The sequence below is a fragment of the Spodoptera frugiperda genome, chromosome 18 (genome assembly GCF_023101765.2).
Source record: "Spodoptera frugiperda isolate SF20-4 chromosome 18, AGI-APGP_CSIRO_Sfru_2.0, whole genome shotgun sequence".
Taxonomy (NCBI): Eukaryota; Metazoa; Arthropoda; class Insecta; order Lepidoptera; family Noctuidae; genus Spodoptera; species Spodoptera frugiperda.
In genome coordinates this window covers 4453363-4479267 of record NC_064229.1, presented here as the reverse complement: position 1 = coordinate 4479267, position 25905 = coordinate 4453363, and the positions used below count along the sequence as shown (strand labels likewise).

Genomic DNA, 25905 nt, shown 5'->3' with positions numbered 1-25905 from the left:
TATATTGATTCAATTGGTTTGACAATAAAATTCTTATTAAACCACGTTTCATTCTTAGTAGCAATTGGAAGATTGGCAATATGATTCGCCTATTATTCCGGGCTTATAAGGTATCCAATTAGCGGAACAAAAATAGGTTTTTATTGGTCCATATCTACCTACTTCTTTGCGGAATAAGAAGGTTGATCTTACGTAATACTGATTGGCCTATTAAAATTCTACGCATTATGTCGGCAAAGAAATTATGAGACGAAAATATTTAAGAGAAACTTGACAACTTTTCTTGTCATTTAATTTCGTCTAAATTTAGCGTAAAAGCAATTAGTGTTTCCTGAAGTATTTCATTTAGTGTGTACCTAAATTAATTAATGGTTTATAAGTAAGGTATATTTTTACGGAAATTATTTTTTATAGATTGAGTTGAGGGTCTAAGACGTTATTAAAGTTGTAGTAGAAAATACTTATACTTGATGCGGAAAATTTTTAAGGCTTAATTATGAACTAAAATTAATATGGTTAAACTAATTATATTTCTTAAGAAAGGTATTTCTACAATTTTAAAAGTGTGTTACATTAAAATGAATCTGTACTTAAAAAAATCAAAAACACTAACTTTGCTTGCAATCCTAAAATTGTATTTAGACCCGAATCTCGATCTATCATCAATAGCCGTTTAGTGATTGTGAAGTAAAGGTGAACCCGAATCAACCGGGATTACGCAAAAATAATGATGACAATATTATAAATATACTTTGATTCCAGGTAACTGAAGAAAACGAACCACTGGTACCGTTCCACTGGGTAGAAGCCACTGTGAATGTAACCATCAAAGAGATACCTGAGGAGGCGGTGGACAAGTCAGGGTCCATTCGATTTGTGAACATCACCGCGGAAGACTTCATTGTTCCTGAACCTGATGTGAGTATAAATATTGTATTATTTATTTTGACAATGCACTAAAAATGTACATGGATGGCTTCTAGTGCTAAAGGTATTCTTGCTACACAACCTTCAGTTGCATTTTGTATTTAAAAGCAAAAATGTGGTGCCACCGACGTCAAAAAACGATCCCTCCCCTCCTAAAAGGTAATAAAGGTAGTAACTTATAACGCCTCTGGTGTTTCGAATGTCTATGGGCGGTGCCGATAACTTACCATCAGGTCAATCAATCTGCTCTGGTGTGTATCTATATATGATGTACAATGAAAATAAAGCTTTTATCTATCTATCTGTCTATCTAACTGCAGAATTAATTTTATAGGACAACGTAAAGCTATTTTCGTAAAAAAATTGTTGTGTATATGGAACCGATGTTTGAACATTTATTCGTATGGACAATAAATTGAAAAGAAACAAAGGTATTCTAGATATGCATGCATACAATATTGTTTTATACTGTACGTTGCGTTTGACATAAAAAAACTAACTTTGTGCGTTGTATAAAACCAAAGTTACAATAACAAAAATGAAATTCATTATTTTTTAAATTACCTACTTAATTCAAACTGTCTGAAATTTAAAAAAAATAAATAAAAAAAAAGTATTATATTTGAAATTACCTAATTCAAAATGTCTGAGTTCTTAAAAAAATACATGATTAAAAACCGAATCTTTTCATCAGTACCACAATCAGAATAGACAAAGAAAGAAACCCTAGAGAGACAAGACCTTAAAACTTCATTAAAAAGGGTCTATTCAACAGAAATACTAAAAAACCATTTAAAAACTAGATAATAGGTTTTAATAAAAAGCAAAATCTTAGTTTGCCAATGAAAATGGGGTCCAAAGATATGCTTGCTCACAGTCCTGAACGGTACTTTAATTTTAATCTGCATATTTTTGCCAAGTTTAAAACGTAGTGAGTCAGGAGTTTTGCAAAATATTCAACAAAATTAAGATGTTCGCTTAAACTTGTAAACTGTAGGCTGATGTTTTTGTGCCAACTGAGATATTTTGCGCTGAGCACGATGATCTAAGAAAGGAATGTGATGTGGAAGTTATTTAATGTAATATTATTATACAATGAGACTTGATTATACGTACATATAAATGTACTGTAGTGCCGCGGAAGACTAAATCGGAGACGCGGACCTCACCTACAGGTTGTCGGGGCTCCGGCTCGTAGAGTAGCAGTAGGAACGGGGTGGTTTGTAGTCAGTAAGATTCTGGCATTCCCTCTTGCCTCAAGGCGGGAAAAGTCATTAGAAGACCTTTCTTCTTCTTCAAAAAAGTCAATTGTTGCTATTCTAGACTCCGCGGTGTTGCGATAATAATCATGGATCACATAAAAAGCAATAGTAATAATGGTCCTTATTCAAGAAAAGTTTGGGCAATCACGAATTAGACAAACACAAGGCATTTTTGGACGTCAAACAAAACAAAACATGTTAGTCTGTCGATCAATCTTCTAGTGAAGCTATTAGCTCAATCCAAACTGTAGATTCCTATGAAGAAGAACAAGCAATGTAACTGTTTGACCAATGAGGCAGTCAATAAAATCAACTTTATTACCTTTGTTATACGTACGACTAAAGAACATACTCGTACATTATCTCCCAGATCGTAATGAGCGTTCATTGCTATCTCTCCACTCATCCCTCCACACAAAGAACTGAGCTCCGTGTAAATGAGGAAGACGGAATATAAAATTGCATACTATTATACTGGCCTCCCTTAATTTGGCTCACATGCTACCTACACAGTACACACATTAAACCTACGTACACAAATCCTTATTATCACACATTTTAGTTTCATCATCATCATCATTATCACAAATTTTAGTTTCGGGAGGGGTTCAAGAATGCGACAAAAAAAATAAATATATTAAATATAATACAATGTGATAGGGGTGAGACTTCTAACCCGTTAAGGCTGAGTACTACATCTAATTATAAAGACAAAAGTCGGGGGTCGAAGGGGTCGAATCCCCTCCCCTAAAAATTATGGCTATTTTAATATTTTTTTTACTTTTTATGATATCAAAGGTTGTATGCGTCGTAGAAAAAAAAACGACAAACGGTAGCTAATAACCTTGGCTAACTAATTCATTACTTTTTTCATATGTTTGATAATGTTTTGGTGAGAAAAAAAATCATTTGTGAATTATTTTTACCGAAAAAATCACTATTTTTCAATATTTTCAATTAGGGGTTCAACCCCTCATATTATTTTTTTTGTCGATAAAATTAGATGTAGTACTCAGCCTTAACGGGTTAGAAGTCCCAAGCCTATCACATTGTATATATTAAAAACAGATTCATAGGTAGTCATAGAGACCTTTGCCAAACAGGGGATGTACTATGCTAACTAGAAAAATAACGCTCTGTAATGTCTACGACGTACGCATTTTTCGGGTGGGGTTGAACTCCCAACCCCCCCCCTGGCTACGCCTATCAAATCCAGTTTACCATGATCTCGATTTGTATGGTCTCTGTATGTCTGATCCGTTTCTTAGAAGTCCCGAGGGAGATTTTCTATTTTAAAGACAAGAATAGAATGTGTTCTTAGAATTTTGAATACCGTACTTCTTTTGGTTATATTTGGTTGGTTATAATATATTCTTTGAAGGATTTGTTACTTATTTCCAGTTTATATCTCATATTTATGTTTTCGTAAGTTAATGGAAAAATACCTTTGTTTTTGGGTTATCGAGAAGAAATACATTGACTGCTAATAGCCTCCCTCTTCAGAGCTGCGGACTGCCTAGCGGGTTACCGGGGCTCCGGCTCGGTAAGGAGTAGGAACGGGGTAGTTATTAGTCAGTAAGAGACTGACAGTCCCTCTCTCCTCGCTCAAGATGAAAGAAGTGATTAGATGATATTCCCTACCCAAAAAAATAGCCTACCTCTTAATAAAGAATTTGCCAAGCTTATCAGGCGCGTGAATCGTCATTAGAATCACCCAAAGTTTATTTAGATCTATTTTTCTATAGCTAGTAACATTTTTATTGCATATCCTGAACATGTAATGTCCAATAGCGTCTATAAATTGTCATTTTCTTTGTGTCCTATAAATAGCACAGTTCTGCCTCATCCATTTTTTCTCCATCCACGTTCTTGACCTTGTCCTAAATTATGCTTACGTAAAGTTTCAACCGGGGATTCATTGAGCCCAGTTAACGACTTGGCGGTTAACTAGCAATTGTGTCTGGACGTAGTTTTAGAACTCAAGTGACATTGTGATGTATGTAGGTACTTGGTTTCTTGGTCCGTATTGGCTGGTTTCCGTTGAAGAAATTGGAACTTAAAATGTTAGGAATGTTTTATTAGGTCTTAATTGAGATATGATAAGTTGATGTTGGATTATTGTCTGAGGCATGTTTCTGTAGGTCTTGGACTGAGTTCCATTCTGTTTGCAAGGTGTTAAATTTAGAATTGACGAAACCATTTAAACCTCTTATCATCTATTCTCATAGAAATTCTGTATTTTCTGAAGAATTTGAGCAGTTTCCTATTATTCCAGTATTGCTAGAAGTAGTAGTCTATCAGCGGGCGTGGTGTCCCCTGATACAAAGCGATTCAGTTTCCGATATACGTCACCGATCGCTCGACGGATAACGCAATCTGACGTCGAAAATATACACGCAAACTGAAATATCGTTGCCAATCTGTTGGTGCACTTTATATTTACAATTTTCGCTCCAAAAAACTACAGCTTTTTTTCCAAAAATACGCCTTCGTTACGCGTTTTTCTTTGTCCGCACAATTTGACCAGATAAAATGCTTCAACGAACATCGAAGGAGTAGATTAAAAGAATAATTCGAGCGAATTTTACTAATGTCTACCGCAGCGGTCTTCATCACAATTCAGTCCATCGACAACCCTAATAATGTTTTGTCTCTTTTGCACAGGGCACGAGTAAGAAGGACAAGTTACACCGTCGTTTAGCACAACTGTACAACACGTCTATGGACAATGTGGATGTTTTCACCGTGTTCACTAAGAATACTGTGAAAGATGTTTTCTTGGATGTCCGGTTCTCCGCACATGGATCCCCGTATTATCCGCCCGAGAAATTGGACAGCATGGTCATTGGGATACAAGAAAAGGTACGTACCGTCTTAACAAACTTTACTTTTTTAGAATTTCTTGTTACAAAGATGAGAATTCTGCACTTACACTAGGTTTGCGAAGTGCTCCGTATTACGACTATGGAGTTTGCCGTAAATGGCCATATTAGTTAGAATTTAACGTTGATACTTGCAACGCAAACTTACTCTTCCTACGATAATTGCATTAACAAAATTCAATTAGTTTGAGCTAAGTTTTATGCCTTATGAACTTGGTACAAGGTTTACCTCTATCAAAATTATGTATTGTAGATATCTTTTCAAAACTGAGATGACACAATTAAACAATTTGCTACATGATCTGCAACGCATTTGCGTTGCAAGTGTACTTAGGCTACGCTTACCATTAATCCGGTCGTGATCTTGATTACTACTAATAGTAGTACTTAGTTTAAAATAATATATCACCATTTGTGTTTTGAGTCCCATGTAATACGGGGTGAATATTGCCATATACGGATCACGACTCCAGGCTCCGGGCTACCGGTGAGAAATTTTCGAAAAACCGAAAAAGGCCCACCAATGCTTTGCCCGATCTGGGGATCGAACCCGAGACTCCTTGTTCGGCAGTCGTGTAATCAGACAGAAAATAAAATATATAACTAAATAAGTCCAAACTTCATTATAGGGTCTGTCTAGCCCTATTGCTGTCAGTTGAGTAATCAATTCGATCAGTACCGTCGTGAGCAACCTACAAATATATATAAAGAAACTTCTACTTGGCAACTTTAATGCTAAGTTACTTGTCCGGAGTTCCCAAGTCTATTAAGTTGACCTTGACCCTTCGGGGTCCAAGTTTCGACCTTTACGTCCAAATATGGGTCCTTAGATTTAATGTTGTTAGCCCAGAATTCGGTTGGAAGAATTTTCTTGTACGAGTAGGATATTTTTATTTTATTTTTTTATTTCAGTTGTGACTGATTCTTTAGACGTGAATCTTGTAAATGTATTTTCGAATGAAATGAAAAAGTTTCTTACCAATGAGGTATAATTTTGTATTTTATTCGCTTCCTTGCTTTATTTAGGATCTTGAATGCAATCTTGGGATAAATATTAAAGAACATGATGATACCTCTAGTAGTGATAGTTTTTGCTCGCTGGGTGATACTCTTGTATGTCCCCAAAAGATCAATCGTTCTTTTTCCAATAAGAATTTTAGAATAACTGTTAGTTCTTAATTTCATTTCCATTCTTCTTTTACCATATTTATCAACCCCTTACAATATAACTACTCCAAGCCAAGCTAAAATTAACTATCACCCATGAAACATAAGTCCCAATTTTGTTTTACAAAATTATATTATTATTATTATTAACATACTGCCGTGAAATCCGCAGCGGGTTAGATTCCTGCACGAAACAACACTTTGTGTGCTTCTGAAATTGTTGTTTTGAGTCTGGGTGTCATGTGTACATGAACTTGTATGTTTCTAAACGCACCCACGACACAGGCAAAAATCCCAATATAAGGAAACTTTTTTTTTAAAATAATTCACACCCTTTTTTCACCAACAGCTTGAAGAAGAGCTCCAATCGAAGATCTACATGGTGAAGATAGACGAGTGCTTGATAGAGAAGGAGCAATGTGAGGACTCCTGTCGCAATGTGCTGATGAAGAACAATGTCCCTCTGTCTGTATACACCAACACCACCAGTTTTGTGGGTGTGTCTGCCAGGGTGGAGTCTGAATGCACCTGTGATGTTGTGGAACCTCTCGTGTGTTTGAATGGAGGTAGGCATTTTGTTTTTTGATTTATGTTGAGATGTTCTTTTTGTGTAATGTTTGCTGTTATTGTGATAAAATTAAATTGTTAGTTGGTTAGTGTAATAATTCGGTAGTTTCCGGGCTAGTCAAATTGAATACTTTTATTGAAATGTCAAAAACTACTTTCATGATTTTTGCGTCAAGTAGCTTTAGTAACTTTTTTCTCAAAAATGAACTAGAACAATTAAGAAAATAAGTAAATCGTTAAATTTGTGAATGAAAGGACTATTATATTATATATTATATATATTATATATTATATATTGACCTAGGAAACAACTCAATTTTAAAATGTTTTAAACACACCCTTAACATTGAATACATTTCTGTTCTTTTTCTCTGCAGTGAGCTGAAAACTTTTTTTAAACTGAAGCGTTACTTAACAAAATACCAAAATAACTGCTTTGGACTTAAAATCACTTAAAACAATACCTTATTTCTAGCATTTTAACTTAAACCTATTATTCTTCTCTCTAGGTACTCCATTTGCGGACAAGTGCGAGTGTCCCGAAGGTCTATCAGGGCCTCACTGTGAGCAAACCTCAATCGGTTTCCATGGCGACGGCTGGGCCATGTACTCGTCTCCGCCAGCCTGCCAGGAAGGTCACGTGACCTTGACCGTGACCTCACACTCCAGCAACAGTCTTGTCTTCTACTTGGGACCTTTGAAGCATAATCCGCTGTTGGAAGTCCAAGGTAAGTGTGGTTTTGTAGTTTTTGGTTCTTAATTGAATCAGGATACTTTCTTTTATCTTTGTCGGTTAAGTTTGTAGTTGTTATATAAAATATGTTATTTATAATACAATATGTTCCTTTATAAATGTCAGCGGGTAACGGGTTAATACAATATGTTACTTTATAAACGTCAGCGGGTAACGGTTATAAGAAACTGGCAACATAGCCGAGTCTCCAAAATCCCATTTATATTTGTACCAACACATCTAAATAGGTTCAGCATTTTAGGAGAAATAGTGTAAAAAACAACATAGAAACTCATTACCGAACCCTTACTAAGAACTTGTATGTCTTACTAACTTTACTTGCAAAAAAACATGAAACTTTTCAAGATGATGATAAATATTCAAAATTTGAAGAAAAATCGATCGAATAGATAAAGCTCAAGGCATTACTCACTAAACAAACTTACTTTCACAATTATAACATGTAGTTAAAATCAAATTCACCACCATTACCACACACACAATATCATTCAGTAATCACACACACACACACACACACACGCACACACACACACAATTGTTTGTGCGTAATGTTTTAGTTACAAATATTTGTCCGCCACTCAAGTATTTGTCGTCACACCGAAGCCAAGTCAACTGGCATTGAATGCCATCCCATGTTATGTATCTAAGTCTTTGTATATAGTAGAGAGACGTATCTATATCGAATATTCCAGAATTGTGATACTTATGTTCAAATACTCAAACGCAACTCAATTTTAAGCTCTCTGCTCGCTCTTAAAACTAGTTCTGTCACTATCAATGCTTTATAAAAGACCGAGATAGCACGAAGTTTAAGTACAACCTAAAATTGACTAGCATTTCAGTATTCGCGGGTTAGGTACTTAAGTTTTCGTTACTATTTGGTAAATTGTGAAGGATTTATTTGGGCATATAAATATTATCATTTTTAAGACGGATTCGCTATTATTGTTCTTAATTTTTTAATCAAATGAAATGATTGCAATTATGAATGACAACAAGGGATCTCCTTTTCTGATAAAATAGATTAAATAGTTGTGTACTAATTACTACTATTGTGGCAGTTTTTTTTTTTAATTTTCGGAAATTTGTAACATGAACGCGAACTGTTATGTGGACGCAAATAGGGGAACTTACCTTCAACACTGAATAGCTTTTCACATGTAAGACTTAGGTACTTCACCCTGTCGGACACAATAATATAAGTTTAGGAGAAAATACACGTGCAGGCATGTGCCCTTTTGCGGTATACTATTTCCTACAATACTATTGCAAAGTCAGATGTCCACCAGGATCGACTTGACTTAAAATATCAATCAACATAATCTCACAAAACCATTTATAAAAACGTAAGCAGATTGCATATTATATCGAATCGAGAAAAGAAGATAATAAGCGGGTCACAATCACAAATGAACATAATAAAAATGAAATATCTACCAAAAGTCGGAATCCAATTACGTGACGGGTACCTTACCAACAAACATGGCGCTGTTTCCTACAATTTCAAGATGGCCGCCAAACGTCAACTTTGGAACGATACAAATTACAATAATACCTGAGATTGATTTACAATGATATTTTCTCTTCGTTCGTTATCTTTCTTCTTTTTTTTTCGCTGATTTACATCTTTTTGTAATGTTTCTTTTTTTTGGTAGCTGTATATATTTTGTATGTTATATTTTGTCTCGTCGATCGTGTTTGTACGTTGAGTATGAGGGTGATTGGTAATAGGTACGATAATATTATCTTAATGAGACTAATAGCTAATAATTATGTTGTCTAAGTGAAAGAAAGTTGGACGTCTCTATCTTTTGATTAGATACTGTTCAGTAAAATAAAAGGTCTGGTGATGATTCTAATTTGTCTCCAAACGAGGTTAGATGTGACTAGGTTGCATATGATTTAGTATTTCATTAAGGACAGTCTCTAAATATAAAAAAATCTTTTAGCTTTTGCATGTAAAGTTTTGCACGAATTAATTACACTGGCCAACAAAAGAATAATATTTTTTTTTGCCGTTGCTCAAATGTGGTATTTTTCATACCTTGGTATGCAACTAATATAAATATGTTCGTAAAAAAAAATTTAAACACCCATTTTTTTCATAAAATACATTTGTTAAGAAGTAACCAAAAATTACTGACGTTCGTAAATATTTTTTAAAAAGAATTTATTCTGAGAATGTTTTTGTTCTTTTTGCTTGCCTCTTGTAATTATAAGACAGATGATCTCGTTTTAGTGTCCAACAAAAATCTGCAAGCATTTTCCGTGACCACTTTCCTTGGTATCTTCTTTCCATCGCCATGATGTCTTGATGGAATCTTTCCCCGTGCTCATCGTTTACTGCACCCAATTTTTCGGGGAAAAAATCTAGATGGGGATGAAGGAAATGTATCTTCAAAGACATATTACATCCTAAATCTTGTAGAAGCTTAGAAACTAACTCCTTATAGTTCGCAGACTTTGTGTTTCCCAAAAAATTCTTTGACACTTTTTCCTTTGGTGGAGGTGCGGCAATGGACAGTTTTCTGCTGATTCCACATCAGGGTATACAATTTTATCTCTCGTTTTATAGGAATATCCTTTAAGTTTCGTTAAACAGAAATAACAATCAGTAATATGATCTTTTTGTTCTCTCCAAAGTGTAGGTTTAGAAAAAGGCACCCACCTTCTTAAATAACGAACACATCTTAAACAAAATAACTCAGAGCCCAACTTTTTTTAATAGTTTCAGGAATGTATGTTGAAACCAAAATACAAATTGTAGTAAATGTTATTAAGTAATGGTGTAGGTCGTTCTCGATTAGAACTTGAAGTAAACTCTCCACAAATAAAACAAAAGAGGTCCGGTGAATTTAAGCACTTTCGATTCATATTGTACTTCTACATTTTCTTTTAAACTGAAACTTATCAAAAAAATAACAGAAAAAAACTAGTCACAATTTAAATAAACAGTTGAAAAAACACTGGAAATCGAACGTCGTCTACTGTTGAATAGCAATATAACGCGATAATAAACTAAGAATAACATACACTAAATGTGCACAAATGTGAGGGTATATCGTGTCCTTACAAATATCAGTTTTGTTTTTGTTAGAATGGCCAACCACAATACTTATTTTCGATAGACCGTCAAAATTTTTAAAATTCAAAGTACATCGTTTATTTTGATATTTCGATGTAATAGACTGTTTTTATTATTATTTTTTAAATACTTATATATGAGAGATACCGAAAATACATAAATTAATTAACGGCAAAAAATCATGTTGACCAGTGTTATTTATTAATCAATCAATAAGTAATTTCAATGGAATACTTAATAATAATTGATACCTAGAAAAGCCATTACTGGTTTCATAAATAATAAAAACTGCACATCGAAATAAAAACAATTAACGTGAAAATTAATAAAACAACAATGTAATTTCACGCAAATAAACTTAATATAAAATGAAATAAACAGTAGAAAATGGAATCGGAACCAAATGAAATTCGAATGTACTTAAAAAGCGATTTTCAATATATTTCAACCGGTAAAAGCAAATATTTCGAAACGAGTGCCAAATTGCCAATCTAGCGAAGTGTTGTGTCCACATCGAGCCGTGTTAAAGGACCCACTTAATTTGTGTCAACTGACGTGCCAAAGAACAGCTCAATGGTGAAGAAAAATCGTTAAAACTCTAAAATATACTCCTAGATACTTTTTTCGAGGGGGGAAATCATTCAATGACTTCTCCCGCGTTTGGTGAGGTGAGAGGGAGTTTCAGACTCTTATTGACTAAAAACCACCCCGTTCCTATTCCTGCTCTTCGAGCCGGAGCCCCGGTAACCCGCTTGGCTTTTTTTTTGAGGGGGAAAATCACTCGCTTCTCCATCCTTGGGTGAGGCGAGAGGGAGTTTCAGACTCTTACTGACTAAAAACTACCCCGTTCCTACTCCTGCTCTTCGAGCCGGAGCCCCGGTAACCAACTTTACTAGAACGTAATTAGTGAAGTATTCGATAACCGTAAAACAATACCACACAATGGTTTCGATATTGGTGACGTTTGGAATCAAAATTGTTCTTTTTTTACTATTATTAAAACTTGAGACGGGATATTTACCATGTTTATTTATGTCGATGAGTTTCCGATTTTTGGGCACTGTTGCAAATGCCATGATCAAGCCTTGTTCTTTTTTCTTTAACTTTAAAGCTTTTTAAAGGTTATTACGTATTTCTTTTCTAGAAATAAATTATTAAATTTAAATTGTAATAACTTTTCACTATTTTATTACTTTTCAGTTTTTTTTTCAAGACTCCTTCATAACTCTTCACAGATTGGCACTTACAAAATTTATTACAAGTAAAATCTTGTAATTTATTTATATTTCAAATTTGAAATGAGCAGAGACGTAATAAAATAAAAATAGGTACAGACTTCAATAAAAATAGGGACCATATGGTTCTTGTAATAAAACATAAAAAGTTAATACCTAATAAGAAAAACAGAAAGCTAGACTAATATTCATTAGTACCTAATAGACAATAACTTTCATAAAACAAACTACGAGTAGAATATGAACAAATAAAAGAAGAATAACACATAAAATAAAAATACGCGTGATTTTTGGCCGAACTCGCAGCTAAAATTATAAACAACGAACTATTTCACAGAATTACTCTTCATCAAAATTCCGATCATGGTTTATCGTGCGACACGGTAGGTATACAAAAGTTCACAAACCTATCGTTAACTAGAATTCCACTTGAAAGCATAACAGGCCGAGCAACAATGAACATGTCACTGTAGATTGGCGTAACTACTTGAATAATGATTTCCTCACAATAGGCCCTCATTCAGACCGAAAAAGTACCTTTATTTTTGTACCCAATCAGCCGACGCGATGTTGTAATGGCGGCAAAAACAGCCAATCAGAATGACGCATTTGCATTCTTGGTTGCTAAGACTGTGTGCGTCTTTGTAGTTTTACTTGACTTTACGTTTATTGTTGGGGTGGCCATGGTTTGTTAGGGAAGTGGGACATTCTCGTTTATGTTTTAGGTTATGTTATGTCTATGAGTTCAAACCAATATTAGTGTGGTATTAGTAATAATTTAATTCTTAATAAAAAATGGACTCACGAATAAATCAATCATACTTCAACAGAATAAAATTGAAAAACTATAACATGTGACTTGTCGACATTGTAACATCGATTTCACAGGTGATATAAATAAAGTTAATCGACTGCAAAATGAAATATAGAGGTATAAACAAGTGGATAACGATACTCAACAGATCCATCAATCAAGTTCATAGGGCTGTTATTCATTGTATACAGTGTAGTATTTTATTTTGACAATTACGTCATTTATAAATCCTATTGTCATTCACGAGTTATCCAGTGGACTACATAACACGCTGCCATCCCACACTTGAATGGCTAACTCTGTAATGATTTTTTAATGATACCATAATGACTGACAGGCGTGTACGTACCTATAGCACATTATGATTTATGGAAGCAGCCATCGCGTGATAGGTGGTGCCTTTAATACCTTTTCGACTGTTACGTTATTATTTTTGTTGTGTTTGGTACACCTAGTTTGTATATAATTAATATACGAAGCGACGAGGATTAGTCCATAGAAAAACATTGTTCATTGGAACCCTATTCGGTTTTGATATTTCGTAATTAATAGGTTTAATAGTGTTTTGATATGTTCGCCTTGTTTGAAATTATAATTAACAGTAGTTTATTGGTAAGATATTGTTTTGACGGGTTTTACATTCTGTTGGCTCAGACGGTACCACAAAACACGTAGACTTTTGGTTTAGTAATTAATGGTATACATATTATTTTGATCTTAATATCTACTATATGTTAATATATTATACTATAGCTGACAATTATTATTATGGCAATTACAATAATGTTATTAGCGTTTAGTACTTTGATTAAATACACTTCTATGAATGGAAAAATCAAACGATTTAACAAAATATATTACGGTTTAAGTTGTACAATTTAACTAATCACAAACTTTTGTTCACAGATTTCATGTCCCTGGAGCTGGTGGAAGGTTTCCCAGTACTCCTGGTGAACTATGGATCTGGCACGACCAGACTAAACAACAGTGTAGTCCACGTGGCTGATGGAAAGCCTCATTTGATCGAAATAGTTCTCATGAGAAGTTCTATCGAAATGTTCGTGGATAGATGTAAATTGTCCACTTGTATGAGCCTCGCTGCTCCTACTGGTCCAAGAGAGATTTTAAATGGTGAGTTGATTTTCCTGTATACTCTCGTTATTTTAAGTATTGTATCTTAAGGCCACGCTAGACAAAGTACGAGTAATGTGTTTAATTAATATTTTTTCGACATCTTACAAATTTGTTGAATAGAAATATTACATTTCAATTTGTAGGAGATTAAAATAGACTTTATTCCAGTCTACCTAGCAATTTCAATTTTGATTATAAATTAAAAATCAGAATACGATTGTAAAATATTTTTATAAAACCTGCCATTTAATATTTGAAAATGGATTGGAATAGTTTATTAAATTTCCAAGAACTCTATGGTCCCTCAAAATGTAATTTGTTATTCACTGTACAATAATTTCGTAATTAATGTTTTCTTAATTACATTAAAAGTTACAAAACTGTTCATGTTTTAGTAAATTTTAATAATGAATTTAATTGTTTTTCGTCATAGCTTACCGAATTTAGCTTAAAAACGAAGTTTAAAATATATTGTTGGCATGAATTAAATTCAGAACCCCTAACTTTGTAAGTTGGTTAAAACTTGTTAATAGTTTTAAATACTTAAGTCTTTTACATTTGTACTAATTTAATTACTAACAGTTTTGTACAACTGAGATTTATTTATGGGACCATTTCTAGAATTAATTAAAATAACAGTCTTTTGTTCCAACGCTGAGCCCTTTAGACAAATATTATTATTTAGATGTACTTAAACTTAGTAAATAAATTATAATAGGAATTATGTCGGGGTATGAAAATTAAAAATCTATTTTGTCCACAGTAAACGGTCCACTGCAGCTTGGAGGCGCCAGTATAGATCTCCAACACTTAGCTAGAACGTTCGGCTGGAAACACGTGCCAACTAATCAAAATTTCGTAGGATGCATCAGTAACTTCACATATAACGACTTTGTAAGTATATCTACTTATACATATGTAGTACCTTAACTTTATACATACATATTACATCGAATATTTTGAAATCATAAATCAAAGAATTTGTATTTCTTACAATCTTGATTTAATAATAATTTAAATGTTAGTGGAATATCCCGATTTTTTTCAAACTCATGGTCACCCTACATTTCTAATTACTGTTCCAATTTTAAAACGCACGCGCTTGCACATTAAGAATAAGAAAAAAAAACAAATGAGTGTGAGCCAATTCAATCCTTAAGTGACTAGTATTATTATTATTTGAGAGTTAGTCTATGCTTATTTACTTTTTTTAATACAATACTTTTACCTACTATGGATAGTGGCTTTGTGAAACATATTTTGCAATATTTGGCAATTACTTTTTTTTCTTTCTTCTTACTTACATACGGTCTTTGTTTTTTAAGCGGTTTTATTTAGCTTGACCGTTTGTTTCTTTGGGTTTAGTAACTGTAGTGGGTGTTTTTCTATTACAATTTTATTGGAGTATTTAAGACATGGTATAGCAACTGTAAATGGAATCTGTGGTATCGGTTTTGTTTCTATGTTTTTAGTACTAATTGAAATTTTACCTCTTCTTGACGACAGATCGATCTGATATTTGGTACACATTCTTAATCTTAATTGCCATACACATTAAAACCGTTTAAAATATAAATTAGCAAACCAGCCAACTCCACATTTTGTCATTTTTTTTTATTTACATAGTATGAAACACAAAATATGATAGAGTTTTAAGTGCATCCTGCTCATAAGAAGTTATCTGGTTTGTCAATTGAGGTATATTATAAGACAGGGAGGCCTTTGTACAGCAATGGACGTCTCTCGGCTGATGATGATGATGACGATGATGATGATGATAAGACATGTTTTATGTATACTAAGTGTAATTCTCTTTTCTCTTAGATGTACAACTTAGGAGAGCCGTCGTTACACCGTAACGCGGACCCCAGTTGCCAGCGCAGCATGTTCACTGCTGTCACCTTTGGCATCGACACCAACTTCCTAGTGGCCATACTTGTGTGCATCGTCATATTAGCAAGTGAGTATTATATTGTGAATTGTAATCTATGTTCAGTATGCTAGAGTTGATTTTTGTTTGATAGTGTTAAGCTGTTAGGCTTAAATCAAAGACTTTTATAGAGATATCAGTACACTTAGTACGAGTGTGTGTTTAAAGTAATCGAAATTAGAGAGCATTCGGCGCTCTGATTTGTCGGTTTATTCGAGCCGGCCAATCAACCGAACACGGTATCGTTTGAATTACTTTAAACGTAAAGAAAACTCGTATTAAGGTTACAGGGGACACAAACATGAGGCTCAATCAATAGTTTTTTTTTTTACTTTAACTGTTTTTGGAAAAGCTACTTCGAAGTAAGTAAAAAAATATATGTATTCCAAAAGTTTTATATGGAATCCGTTAACAGATTTCTTTTTCACAAAGACTTGGTAATTGTTGCTATTTACATATTTTAATTTAAAATCGTACAGCTTCATTTACTTAAAAGATTCTTCTATACATTGACAAAAACAAAATAATTTTCTCTTTTTATTTCAATTCGAATACGTATGTATTCTCCGTCCTACATTTACTCAAACCAGACGAAAATCAATTTCAACCAAAGTTACTGTTTTAGACAGACGTAGGTACAGCTTTTTTTTGTACGAATTCTAAACAAACAAAATATATTTCAAATTCAACATTTTTAGGAATTTCCCAAAAAAGTTAAAAAAAATCCTTGTCACATGAGTTTCATAATAAAAATATTAACTTTTGCGAGGCAACGGTCGGCTTTGGGTGAAATCGGCATAATATTTTCATACTTTTACTTTGATAAATTCATTTTAAAAGTTTTCCCGACGTAATTTTGCATGGAGAGGTCTCTAACTGACCCTAGGGGTGTCAACGGGACCCTGCAGGTCTTTGTGATTTTAGCGGAAACAGTTTTGTTTTTCTCTCTGACACGCTATTTTTATAATTAATTTTTGTAATGAAAAATATACTGTATTTCACACCATGCCATTGCATTGTAGCTACAAAAGTTATAAAAATGTGTTTCATATATTTTCTATTTGAACCATAAACACATATACCGATGAACCATTTTGCCGAATAGAATAGAATAGAATACTTTATTTGCAAAGAATGTAGTACATCCGAATCAACAAACTATGTGTATTTTACTAAATAGTAAACTAAACCACGTTTTCTTTTAGCACCTATCCTCATTTCTTTTACTTAATACATATCTTCAAACCTACACTAACAATACAACAATTATTAGTTTTTTATTCCACTTATAGAATTTTTGACTGCCTCGTTGGTCGAGTGGTCGCAAGTGCGACTGCCGAACAAGGGGTCTCGGGTTCGATTCCCGGGTCGGGCAAAGTATTACTGAGCTTATTTCGACTTATTAAAATTTCTCGGTAGTAACACGGAGTCTGGAATTGTGTCCAGGATATGGCAATAGGCTCACCCCCTTATTACATGGGACTCATAACACAAATGGTGAAAAGTGGGTGTACATTGTATAGCGGCATTACGTGCCGTAATGTGCATCTCTGCCTACCCCTTCGGGGATAAAAGGCGTGACGTTGTGTGTGTGTGTAGAATTTTTCATTATTAGTGAAGCATGGATTTTCGTGAGTTTCAAAGTAAAGCCTGACTCTATTCCACATATAATCTTCAGAATCTAACCACCACATTTTGTTGCAGTTCTCCTCCTAGCAGTGGTAGTACACCGCAGACGAGCTGATGCCTGGGCAGAGAAGGAGCTAGATGACATTAGAGAGAACATCATTGCTTACGAGGATGAGGGTGGCGGCGAGGGAGATGCTGGATACGACCTGCATGTCCTCAGGCAGATGTATGACGGTCCACTGCCTGATACTGACACCTTCATGCAGAGTAGAGGTAAGAATATAACGTATTATAGCTATTACTAAAACACAAATATTAAAAGAATACATTTGACGAGCTCACTCGACGCTTTTCAAGTGCCAACGACCATGGGCCCCGTGTGTCGCTTGAAACTAGTCGAGTAACAACGTCACGTAGCTGTTACCGCTGTCGTTAAAATAATTGTCCGACACGGACCTACATCCGTTCTTCTTTGACTTAACTTACTATGAGACTAACAAAGTCTTGGTTAGACCCGTTTTAAAACTAGGTTTCTAACTAACCGTAACTAATTATATTCGGTTAATTAGGGTAAACACGCTTGGCAACTTGGAGTCCATGTTTAAAATATTTACTATCCAGGATATGTAAATAAAACTCGTAAACATGAAGGTAAAATATCAAAGAGATTTTGCGAAACTACTGAAATCGGGATCCGAAAACGTCTTTTTTTACTCAAAAACGTAAACAATAATTTACTACGAACAAAAATACCAGATTAAAACATGGAAAAGTCTGAAGCTCATACAAAATAAAGTATAGATAATATCTACATACAACAAACAGGTAAAAAGTACACGGAAAAAGAGGGAAATATCATGAAAATCATCGCAATTCTTAGAAAGGAAAAGACATCGTCTATCTCTATATATTATTATATTTACATCAGATTTACCGGAATTCGTAAATCTCTGGTCAGGGCCGGAGTAAACGCTATAGAAAGTTTTTATTTTTGGGCGCCAGCACTCTTTTATCAAACTGCTTATAATTGTGCCGTGTAAAGGATTTTTTTTATGATATAATCCGGTAAATGAGCTAATAAACACCTGATGGTAAGCAATCGTCACCGCCCATAGACTCCCGAAACACCAGAAGGCCTCACAAGTGCGTTGCCGGCCTTTTGGGGGTTAGGAGTTTAAGGATTTTTGGGAATCGGGAATTGGGAAGGGAGGTAATTGCGTTTTTGATAGACTTACTTACACAAAAAAAAAAACAACTCAAGTGTTGTTTCACGTCAACTTTCTGTGACGCCGTGGTATCACTTCGGTCGAGCTGGCCCATATGTGCCGAAGCATGGCTCCCTCACACTTAATAGTTTTCTCTTTATAGTTGCAGTAAAGAGCAATGAGAAAGAATTCAGATTGTATTTTAACCACAACGAAACACATTTTACTCATAGAGTAATGTGCAATTGGACACGCATCTCTCGCGGCGCCCATCTGTATAACCTGGCGCCCTATCCAGGCACGGATAATACGGCCCTGGCTTCAATGTAATTTACTGTCAAAAGCAGATTCGAGCAAAAAATAATAATGTAATGAGATCTAGGGTTCATTTTTAACCTGTATTTGCCGGGTCAACGGTTTTGTGAACGGGTATTGAAAATGCGTCCGGTATCATAGCGTGTTGAGTTTAATTTTTTTTTTATCACAATTCGTGCTTATTGAGCTTTAAATGTTTGAGTAAGCGATGCTCAATGAATATTTCGTTAGAATTTTTTACGGTCTTTAAAGTAAATGCAGTTTTGTTGATTTTTTTAAAGTATTTGTTTTAGTTTTATTTATATTGTTTTTATGCTTCTTGTGAAAATGTATTTTCTGGGACAGCCGAAACAGAATTTCTCGAAATATGTATTTATGTTTCATATTAATACTATATTTTATATTACTACTGAATTTAAATTTAAAAGAAATTCAGTAATACGTAAATGAAAGTTCTCGATGCAAAAAACTATGAAAAATATTTTGCATGATACAAAAAAGCTGTTATTAAAAATTAAATCTAAAAAATGAAGTCATTTTAAAAATATAACAATAAAATCCTCATTAAAAATTGTACCTTCACCGTTTTATAATAAGGTCCATATTACAACAAAATCCTTCTTTCCTAGGTATGGTAGGCGCAGCGCCAGATATCTCAGGGTTCCTGGACGACAAGAAGTCAGTCCTGGACCGGGACCCAGACATCACACCGTACGATGACGTCAGACACTACGCGTACGAGGGAGACGGGAATACTAGTGGTTCTCTCTCTTCTTTAGCGAGCTGTAAGTATTGTTTTTGAACCTTACTGTTTATAATATTAAGAGTTATATTGAGAGAAGTAAGTCAAAAATCTTGGTATCTCTTGAATAGCCCAGAAAAACTGCGTCGTTGGTCGAGTGGTCACAATTGTGACGGGTTAGATTCCCGGGTCAGGCACAGTATTAAAGTTTTTTCTTACCTAAACTAAAACAACTTGTTACATGTATGAATTAAAAGAACTTATTTTGTAAATACTGTTTTGTTTCTTCTACACTTTGAATAGCTTTCTGCTAGCAATAAGGTTTTTAAACTTAGCAAAGTGTGTCTGGCACATCTTTTAGCCAGACTACATAAAAATATATATTATTTAAATACATTTCTAAACCAAGATATTTTGTTTAAGGAGATTTTGATCGAGCATATTGAAAGTAGAATTGAAACGATTCACTTTTATTACTGAAACATTATTCACAGCAACTGAAAATATAAAATATTCGCAAAAAATGTATTGTCGATAATGTTTTATGCAAAACCTAGCAAGATTGATTTTACGCTTGATAAAATCTTGCCTGGAGAACTAAAATTTCAACGATAAATAAATCCGATTGATCGTCACTGATATTTATTTTCATTATTGTATGAAAAAAAAAATAACTATATTTTTCTTTTTGCAAAATCGGTGCACAAAAGATTTTATCGAAATTAAATTTCGAAACATTCTATGTATCGAAAACGTAACAATATTTTTTCAATTCTGGACTTTAAATCTTTAAGACCTTATGGTATACTTTAGAATATCGACTAAAATTAGACCAAACTTTAATTTCACAATTCATCCACAGGTACTGACGACGGCGACCTCAAATTCAACTACCTACAAACATTCGGTCCTCGGTTCCGCAAATTGGCGGACATGTACGGAGATGAGGACGAGGACCGGCCGCACGAGGAATCTTGGTGCTAGCGCCACGCTTGGCTCGTGTAGCCTCCTGACTGTCCAGGCCATGCGCCAAGTGCAGGTGGTCCACCAAGGACCACCAAGCTCCATGATGCCTTACCGCTTAACAGCGTTTGATTTAAAAAAGGTACTTGCGTTGCCAGTGACAATTATTATAAACTCCCCACCGGATAACCCCTTTCAATTGAAATTGACATTTTAAATTTGAATTTAGAACCATGATTGTGATATTGTGACCTCTTTTGACGGTTCGCTTTGGGATTGAATGAAGTTTGGCGGTTGATTCCTTTTTTTTATCTGTGACGGAATAATATTGTACAATATTTTTGACAGATGGAGTGACATTTGTGTTTTTTTTCTGTTTTTCTATTCTGTTTAGTGCTAAAACTATTGTTTCAATTGTTTTTTATTTATGTCGTATGTTTGTAATGTAATTTATAGGAAACACGGCCTAATTCTGTTACAGGTAACTTCTTATTTTCATTAGATCACATTACAAATTACTAATGAATTAATGTCTCTTACGTACCCTGCGATTATACTGTAAAGTCTATTTATATTTATGTTTGGCATCACAATTTACTCAACTTGATTTTCTATTAAACATAATTGGAGCCAATCCCTAAGCTACAATATGTAACAATAAAAAAATGTGTCAAATACAAATTGTGAATTAACAGCAGTATTACATTAAAAATACGAGAATTACATTTCAAAAAGTGGGTTCATTTGAAAACTGATTAATATACAAACAAAGTGATAATCTTAAATGGTGGAATGTTCTTAGTAAATTGCGTTTTAAGGTAATAATATGTATTCAATTATAATTGTATTCAAATAAATCACATTAAAGAAATGTTTTTAAGAAAATGACTGATGTAACGTTTAGGCATTGTTGTAGATACGCCTAAATTATTTCGACTATGTAATTTTTATATTGTAAAATGTTTAGGACAGAAATTGAGTGATGTATGACTTCAATTTAAGACTTTTATACGTATTATTCATTTAGTTTTTTAATAGTTCGGCCTTAGACATTAGTTAGCGGTACTGGTTGGGATGGCCACACGCCTTGATAGTCGCCTCGCCTCTTTGGCAGCTGGTTTCATTCAGTAAATTACTTAAAAAGAAAATTTTAAATAATTTATTCAATGAAAAATTTATAAAGCTTTCTCTGATTGTGACATTTAGATGATTATTAACAGTGAAGTTAGTCAAATATCAACCAATCTGAACATAGGTATAATTTCGAATTATTCGAAATTTGAAAACGGTTGAGGCTTGGCTTGACGGGCAATTCCTACCTTGTAATATTGAAGATGGAACGTTAGTGCCATTTTTTTCTTATTTTTATTATAATAAGCCATACACACAGATGTAATAATGTTTCAAAGCATTTTGTAACTATTTATCAAAAAGGGCCTACATATTGACTAGTGATTTACACAAATTTTGTTATGCGACAGCAACTAATATGTGTGATTCTTTATACTTTTGTGTACGGTGCAAATTTTTGTACCTTTAATTCTAATGAACGTGTAATGTTTCAAATAAATATAAGTTCGTCTTAATTGGAATATACTAGATTATATATTATTAAAAAAAAACGTGTAAATATGTACAGTGACGGATAAACATTGTGTGAAAACTTAATATTCAGTAAATTAACTTTTATATGGTTAATGTTAGGTGAATATACAAGGTGTCTTATCATTATGCATATCAACGAATTGTAATATTAAAATTATTCCCTAATCGAACCCGTTGTTTGGACAAAGTTTTCAATGTGACATATGCCTATGTGTAATATCCATACTATTGTAATAAATATCCTTAGCATATAACTAAATATAGCTACGAATAAATAATCCTTTATTTATTTCGGACCAATAAAAACTTCTAGCCATTTGTATCCGCAAAATTTTTAGTTGAATACCTACTAGTCTGGAAAAAATTCATCGCAAACAATTCGAGCTATATACCTATGTAGCTTTTTTTATTATTTTTTTAATTTAGCACGATGGAAATAATATTCCGTTTTGTACGTGAAAATGAACAAATTTTTTATTGGAAATAGTTGCATTAAAATATTCTATTTAGACGAATTCTTATGTTTTTTGTCTGTGTCCATAGATTTAATGATTTAGTCGTTTCGTTCGCTTAATTAAAACCTTTTTTTTGTTATTGATGTTGTTTTGTAATTAGTTTTTAAGTAGGCACAGATTAAAAATAGTACTGTCATGTACTTTGATTTAGGTTTATTTTTTTATAATTTTGATACCGATCCTATGAGCTGTTTACGTATTTAATTTCGTATTTTATTTTTATGCTGCCGTACGTATGTGAAAATAAATGTTAATTCTTCCCTTTATTTTGAGTTTGTAATTTTTTATTTGAAACGTGGCTAAAAAACCTTTTCAGATTTGAAAGTTTTTCATGGTAGAAAAAATTTATAGTATAAAAAATGCCACAAATAACAAATATTTGTTTTGGCGAACCCTGTTCAAAGTTTCAAACGTATATGATTTTTACTATTCCCAGAACGTAAAAAACAGATATAGTGCTTTGTAATAGGTTATTTTTTTGATGATTTTTCCTAGTTAACATTTGAGGATTATTGTGTTTTGATACTTGTCGAGTATCGAAACACATTGCTCCTCAAAAACCATAAAATAGTTAAGGAACAATGTAAAAAGTAACTTTGATGACATTCCAATATACATACGTTATTAAAAATGTAATATTAATGATCAATTACTCGTACTTAGGCATTGTCGGTGGACATTTTTCGAAATTGTAAAAAATAATTTTCAAAAATGGCCACCCACAAATAAAACACTGCCATATATAAAAATGTAAGTATAAGAACGCTTTTAAAATCTTTTTTTTTATTTATTGACTTGAATACGAGGTTAATTTTAATGTCAACTTTAAGGGATTAAGTGCCTTCTGTTCTTATGAACATTTTAATATTTTAAAACCTACTTTTTTTTCAATTTCATTCATCATACCTCTCATAGGTAACTGTGCAGTAGATTTTCGTTTAATTAGTCACTTGTATTCATGAATTATGTGAGAATAAACATTTAAGTTTCTTTTTATAGTAATATTTTTATTTTGACATTTTTCTAATAGAAAAAAAAACTTTATATCTTCAACATTTATTTTAAAAGATTAATTCATTTATTTCCAAGTGACTAAAAAAAGTTGGGTGTGCATTCGACGCGGCTCAAAAGCCTTGAATCTACACCGATCTTCACAATATGGCGTTTTACTTTTTAAGCGCGTGATAATCTTGTAACTGCGATAAATATCGTTTTTATAAGTTAATTGTATGATAGATCGACCATATAAGTTTATGTACCTAAGTGAAGAGTATGTGTACCTAATTGTCAAACTTAAGATGGATGTTTTACGGTAAAGCAGAGAGCGACTGATGATTGTCATATTACTATAGGATAGCTTGGACTTTGTTACATAGACATAAGTATTCAAGGTCGATATTGGAATAAACGAAATGAAATAGACGTTTTGAGTTTTATTCATAATCATCCACATCTTCTTACAACCCCTGAAAGTCCAAGGCTGGGCTATGGGCCTCCTTGATTACGGTTTGATGAATTTACCGGTGACCCCAGATGACAAAGCAATAATAGGCATTATTTTTATAATAGGTACCTATCGTGACACATACTTAATTAACTAAAAAGTTTCTCAAACCCGAAACAACAATTTGTGGATCACACAAAGAGTTGATCCGTGCGGGAATCGAAACCGCTACACGTCGCGTGGAACCCAGCCACCGTGCAGACAGTAATCAAAATCTTAGTTAAAATAGGATACAAAACGCAATTAAGCAGATTTAACGTGCGTAGGTCTTCTGATAACACTTTCAAAGAAATAACAGCTGTATATTATGATTTCTACACCAACCTAGGAGCTGAACAAACAATAACAACAACAATTTAGTACCTAACTAAACACACTATATACATAAAATAACACCGTTATACCTCCTCTACATATACTTAGGAAGATTCAAAGCATCTAAATTATGTCACAAAACATAACTTAAATGCTTACAATCTTAACAATTTATATTAAAGGGAAATTAGGTAGAAGACGCTTGGTTTGTATTTTCCAATATAACTTGAACTTTAGGAATGTAGTTTGAGAGTGTGTTGAGAGGTCAGGTTACACTGGTTTTTTTGATTTGATATTCTGAAACTTACCGACAGTTAGGTGGGTAATATTAGTTTTATTTACTCGTTAAATGTTGGTTGGGTATGTTAGTTTTACCCAAATATTCCAAAATAGTAGAAAACACTACTTAACTGTCGGGTTTTCACCGATTTCAAAAAAAGGAGGTTCTCAGTTTGGTCTGATGGCTCTTTCTGTCTTCCCTTTTTTAAAAAGAATAAGCGGTTCTCGATTCTATACGAAGGTTTTAGATATAATACATACCTAAATAATAATAGTAGGTAGAGAACCTCTAATAACAGTGCGAAACCAGAGTACACTAGTTAAAAATAGCTCTAAATAATTGAAATGTCAGCGCTCAGCAATCAGCATAGACAAACGCGATAGTGCCGCCATCTATTTTAATTTATACCTGTTGCGCCATTTCGGGACAGATTAGAGTCTAAAGATTATTTAGTGAAAAGGTCAACGGGACTAGAATAAGATCGTAGCACTTAATAAGTAATGTATGGACAACAGTACCCTTAGTACGAGTTTGTTTTACGTTTAAAGTAATCGAAACGAGAGCGCGTTCGGCGCTCTGATTTACTGTTTTGAGGGGAGAAATGAACTTCTCCTGACTTGAGGACTTGACGGTGAGACGGGAGAGAGTGTCTGACTCTTAGGTCGCGGTTCCAATGACGCGGAGCGGGTGGAGGGAAATCTCCGCTCCGGAAAATAAGCTCCTCTCCGCCCAGCTAACCGCGGCTTTACTGACTAAAATCTACTCCGTTCCTTTCCTGCTTTGAGCCGGAGCCCCGGTAACCTGTTACGTCGTCCGCAACTCCGGAGACTCGGCACTCTGATTGGCCGGCTCAATGACCCGACGAATGAAGTAAAGCAAACTTGCACTAAGGCTCCAGATTTGTGAGTGACCTTTGACAAGAGTTCGATCTCTCGAAAATGGATGATGGATAAGTGCCTAGTGACGTCATGTATCTGTTTAAATTTGTGTCCAATGACGTCAGTGGGTACTTGTTCTGATTTATTATTTATTGAAGCTTCGTTATACCTACAATTATATTATTTTGGACTTATAG

General features: G+C 33.8%; 1 protein-coding gene across 2 annotated transcripts in view; it reads left to right on the top strand.

The window, feature by feature from the left end:
• LOC118278161 (DE-cadherin) overlaps nucleotides 1-24153 on the top strand; it is a 244394-nt gene extending 220241 nt beyond the window's left edge. For both annotated transcript variants that reach the window (XM_050700365.1, XM_035597257.2), the window contains 10 exons: nucleotides 763-918; nucleotides 4854-5051; nucleotides 6588-6804; nucleotides 7315-7533; nucleotides 13600-13824; nucleotides 14591-14721; nucleotides 15652-15787; nucleotides 17462-17659; nucleotides 19536-19691; nucleotides 20511-24153. In XM_050700365.1, the coding sequence (XP_050556322.1) occupies nucleotides 763-918; nucleotides 4854-5051; nucleotides 6588-6804; nucleotides 7315-7533; nucleotides 13600-13824; nucleotides 14591-14721; nucleotides 15652-15787; nucleotides 17462-17659; nucleotides 19536-19691; nucleotides 20511-20632 (1758 nt within the window). In that variant the 3' untranslated portion in view covers nucleotides 20633-24153. The remainder of the gene's footprint in view (nucleotides 1-762; nucleotides 919-4853; nucleotides 5052-6587; nucleotides 6805-7314; nucleotides 7534-13599; nucleotides 13825-14590; nucleotides 14722-15651; nucleotides 15788-17461; nucleotides 17660-19535; nucleotides 19692-20510) is intronic.
• Nucleotides 24154-25905: the final 1752 nt, after the last annotated feature.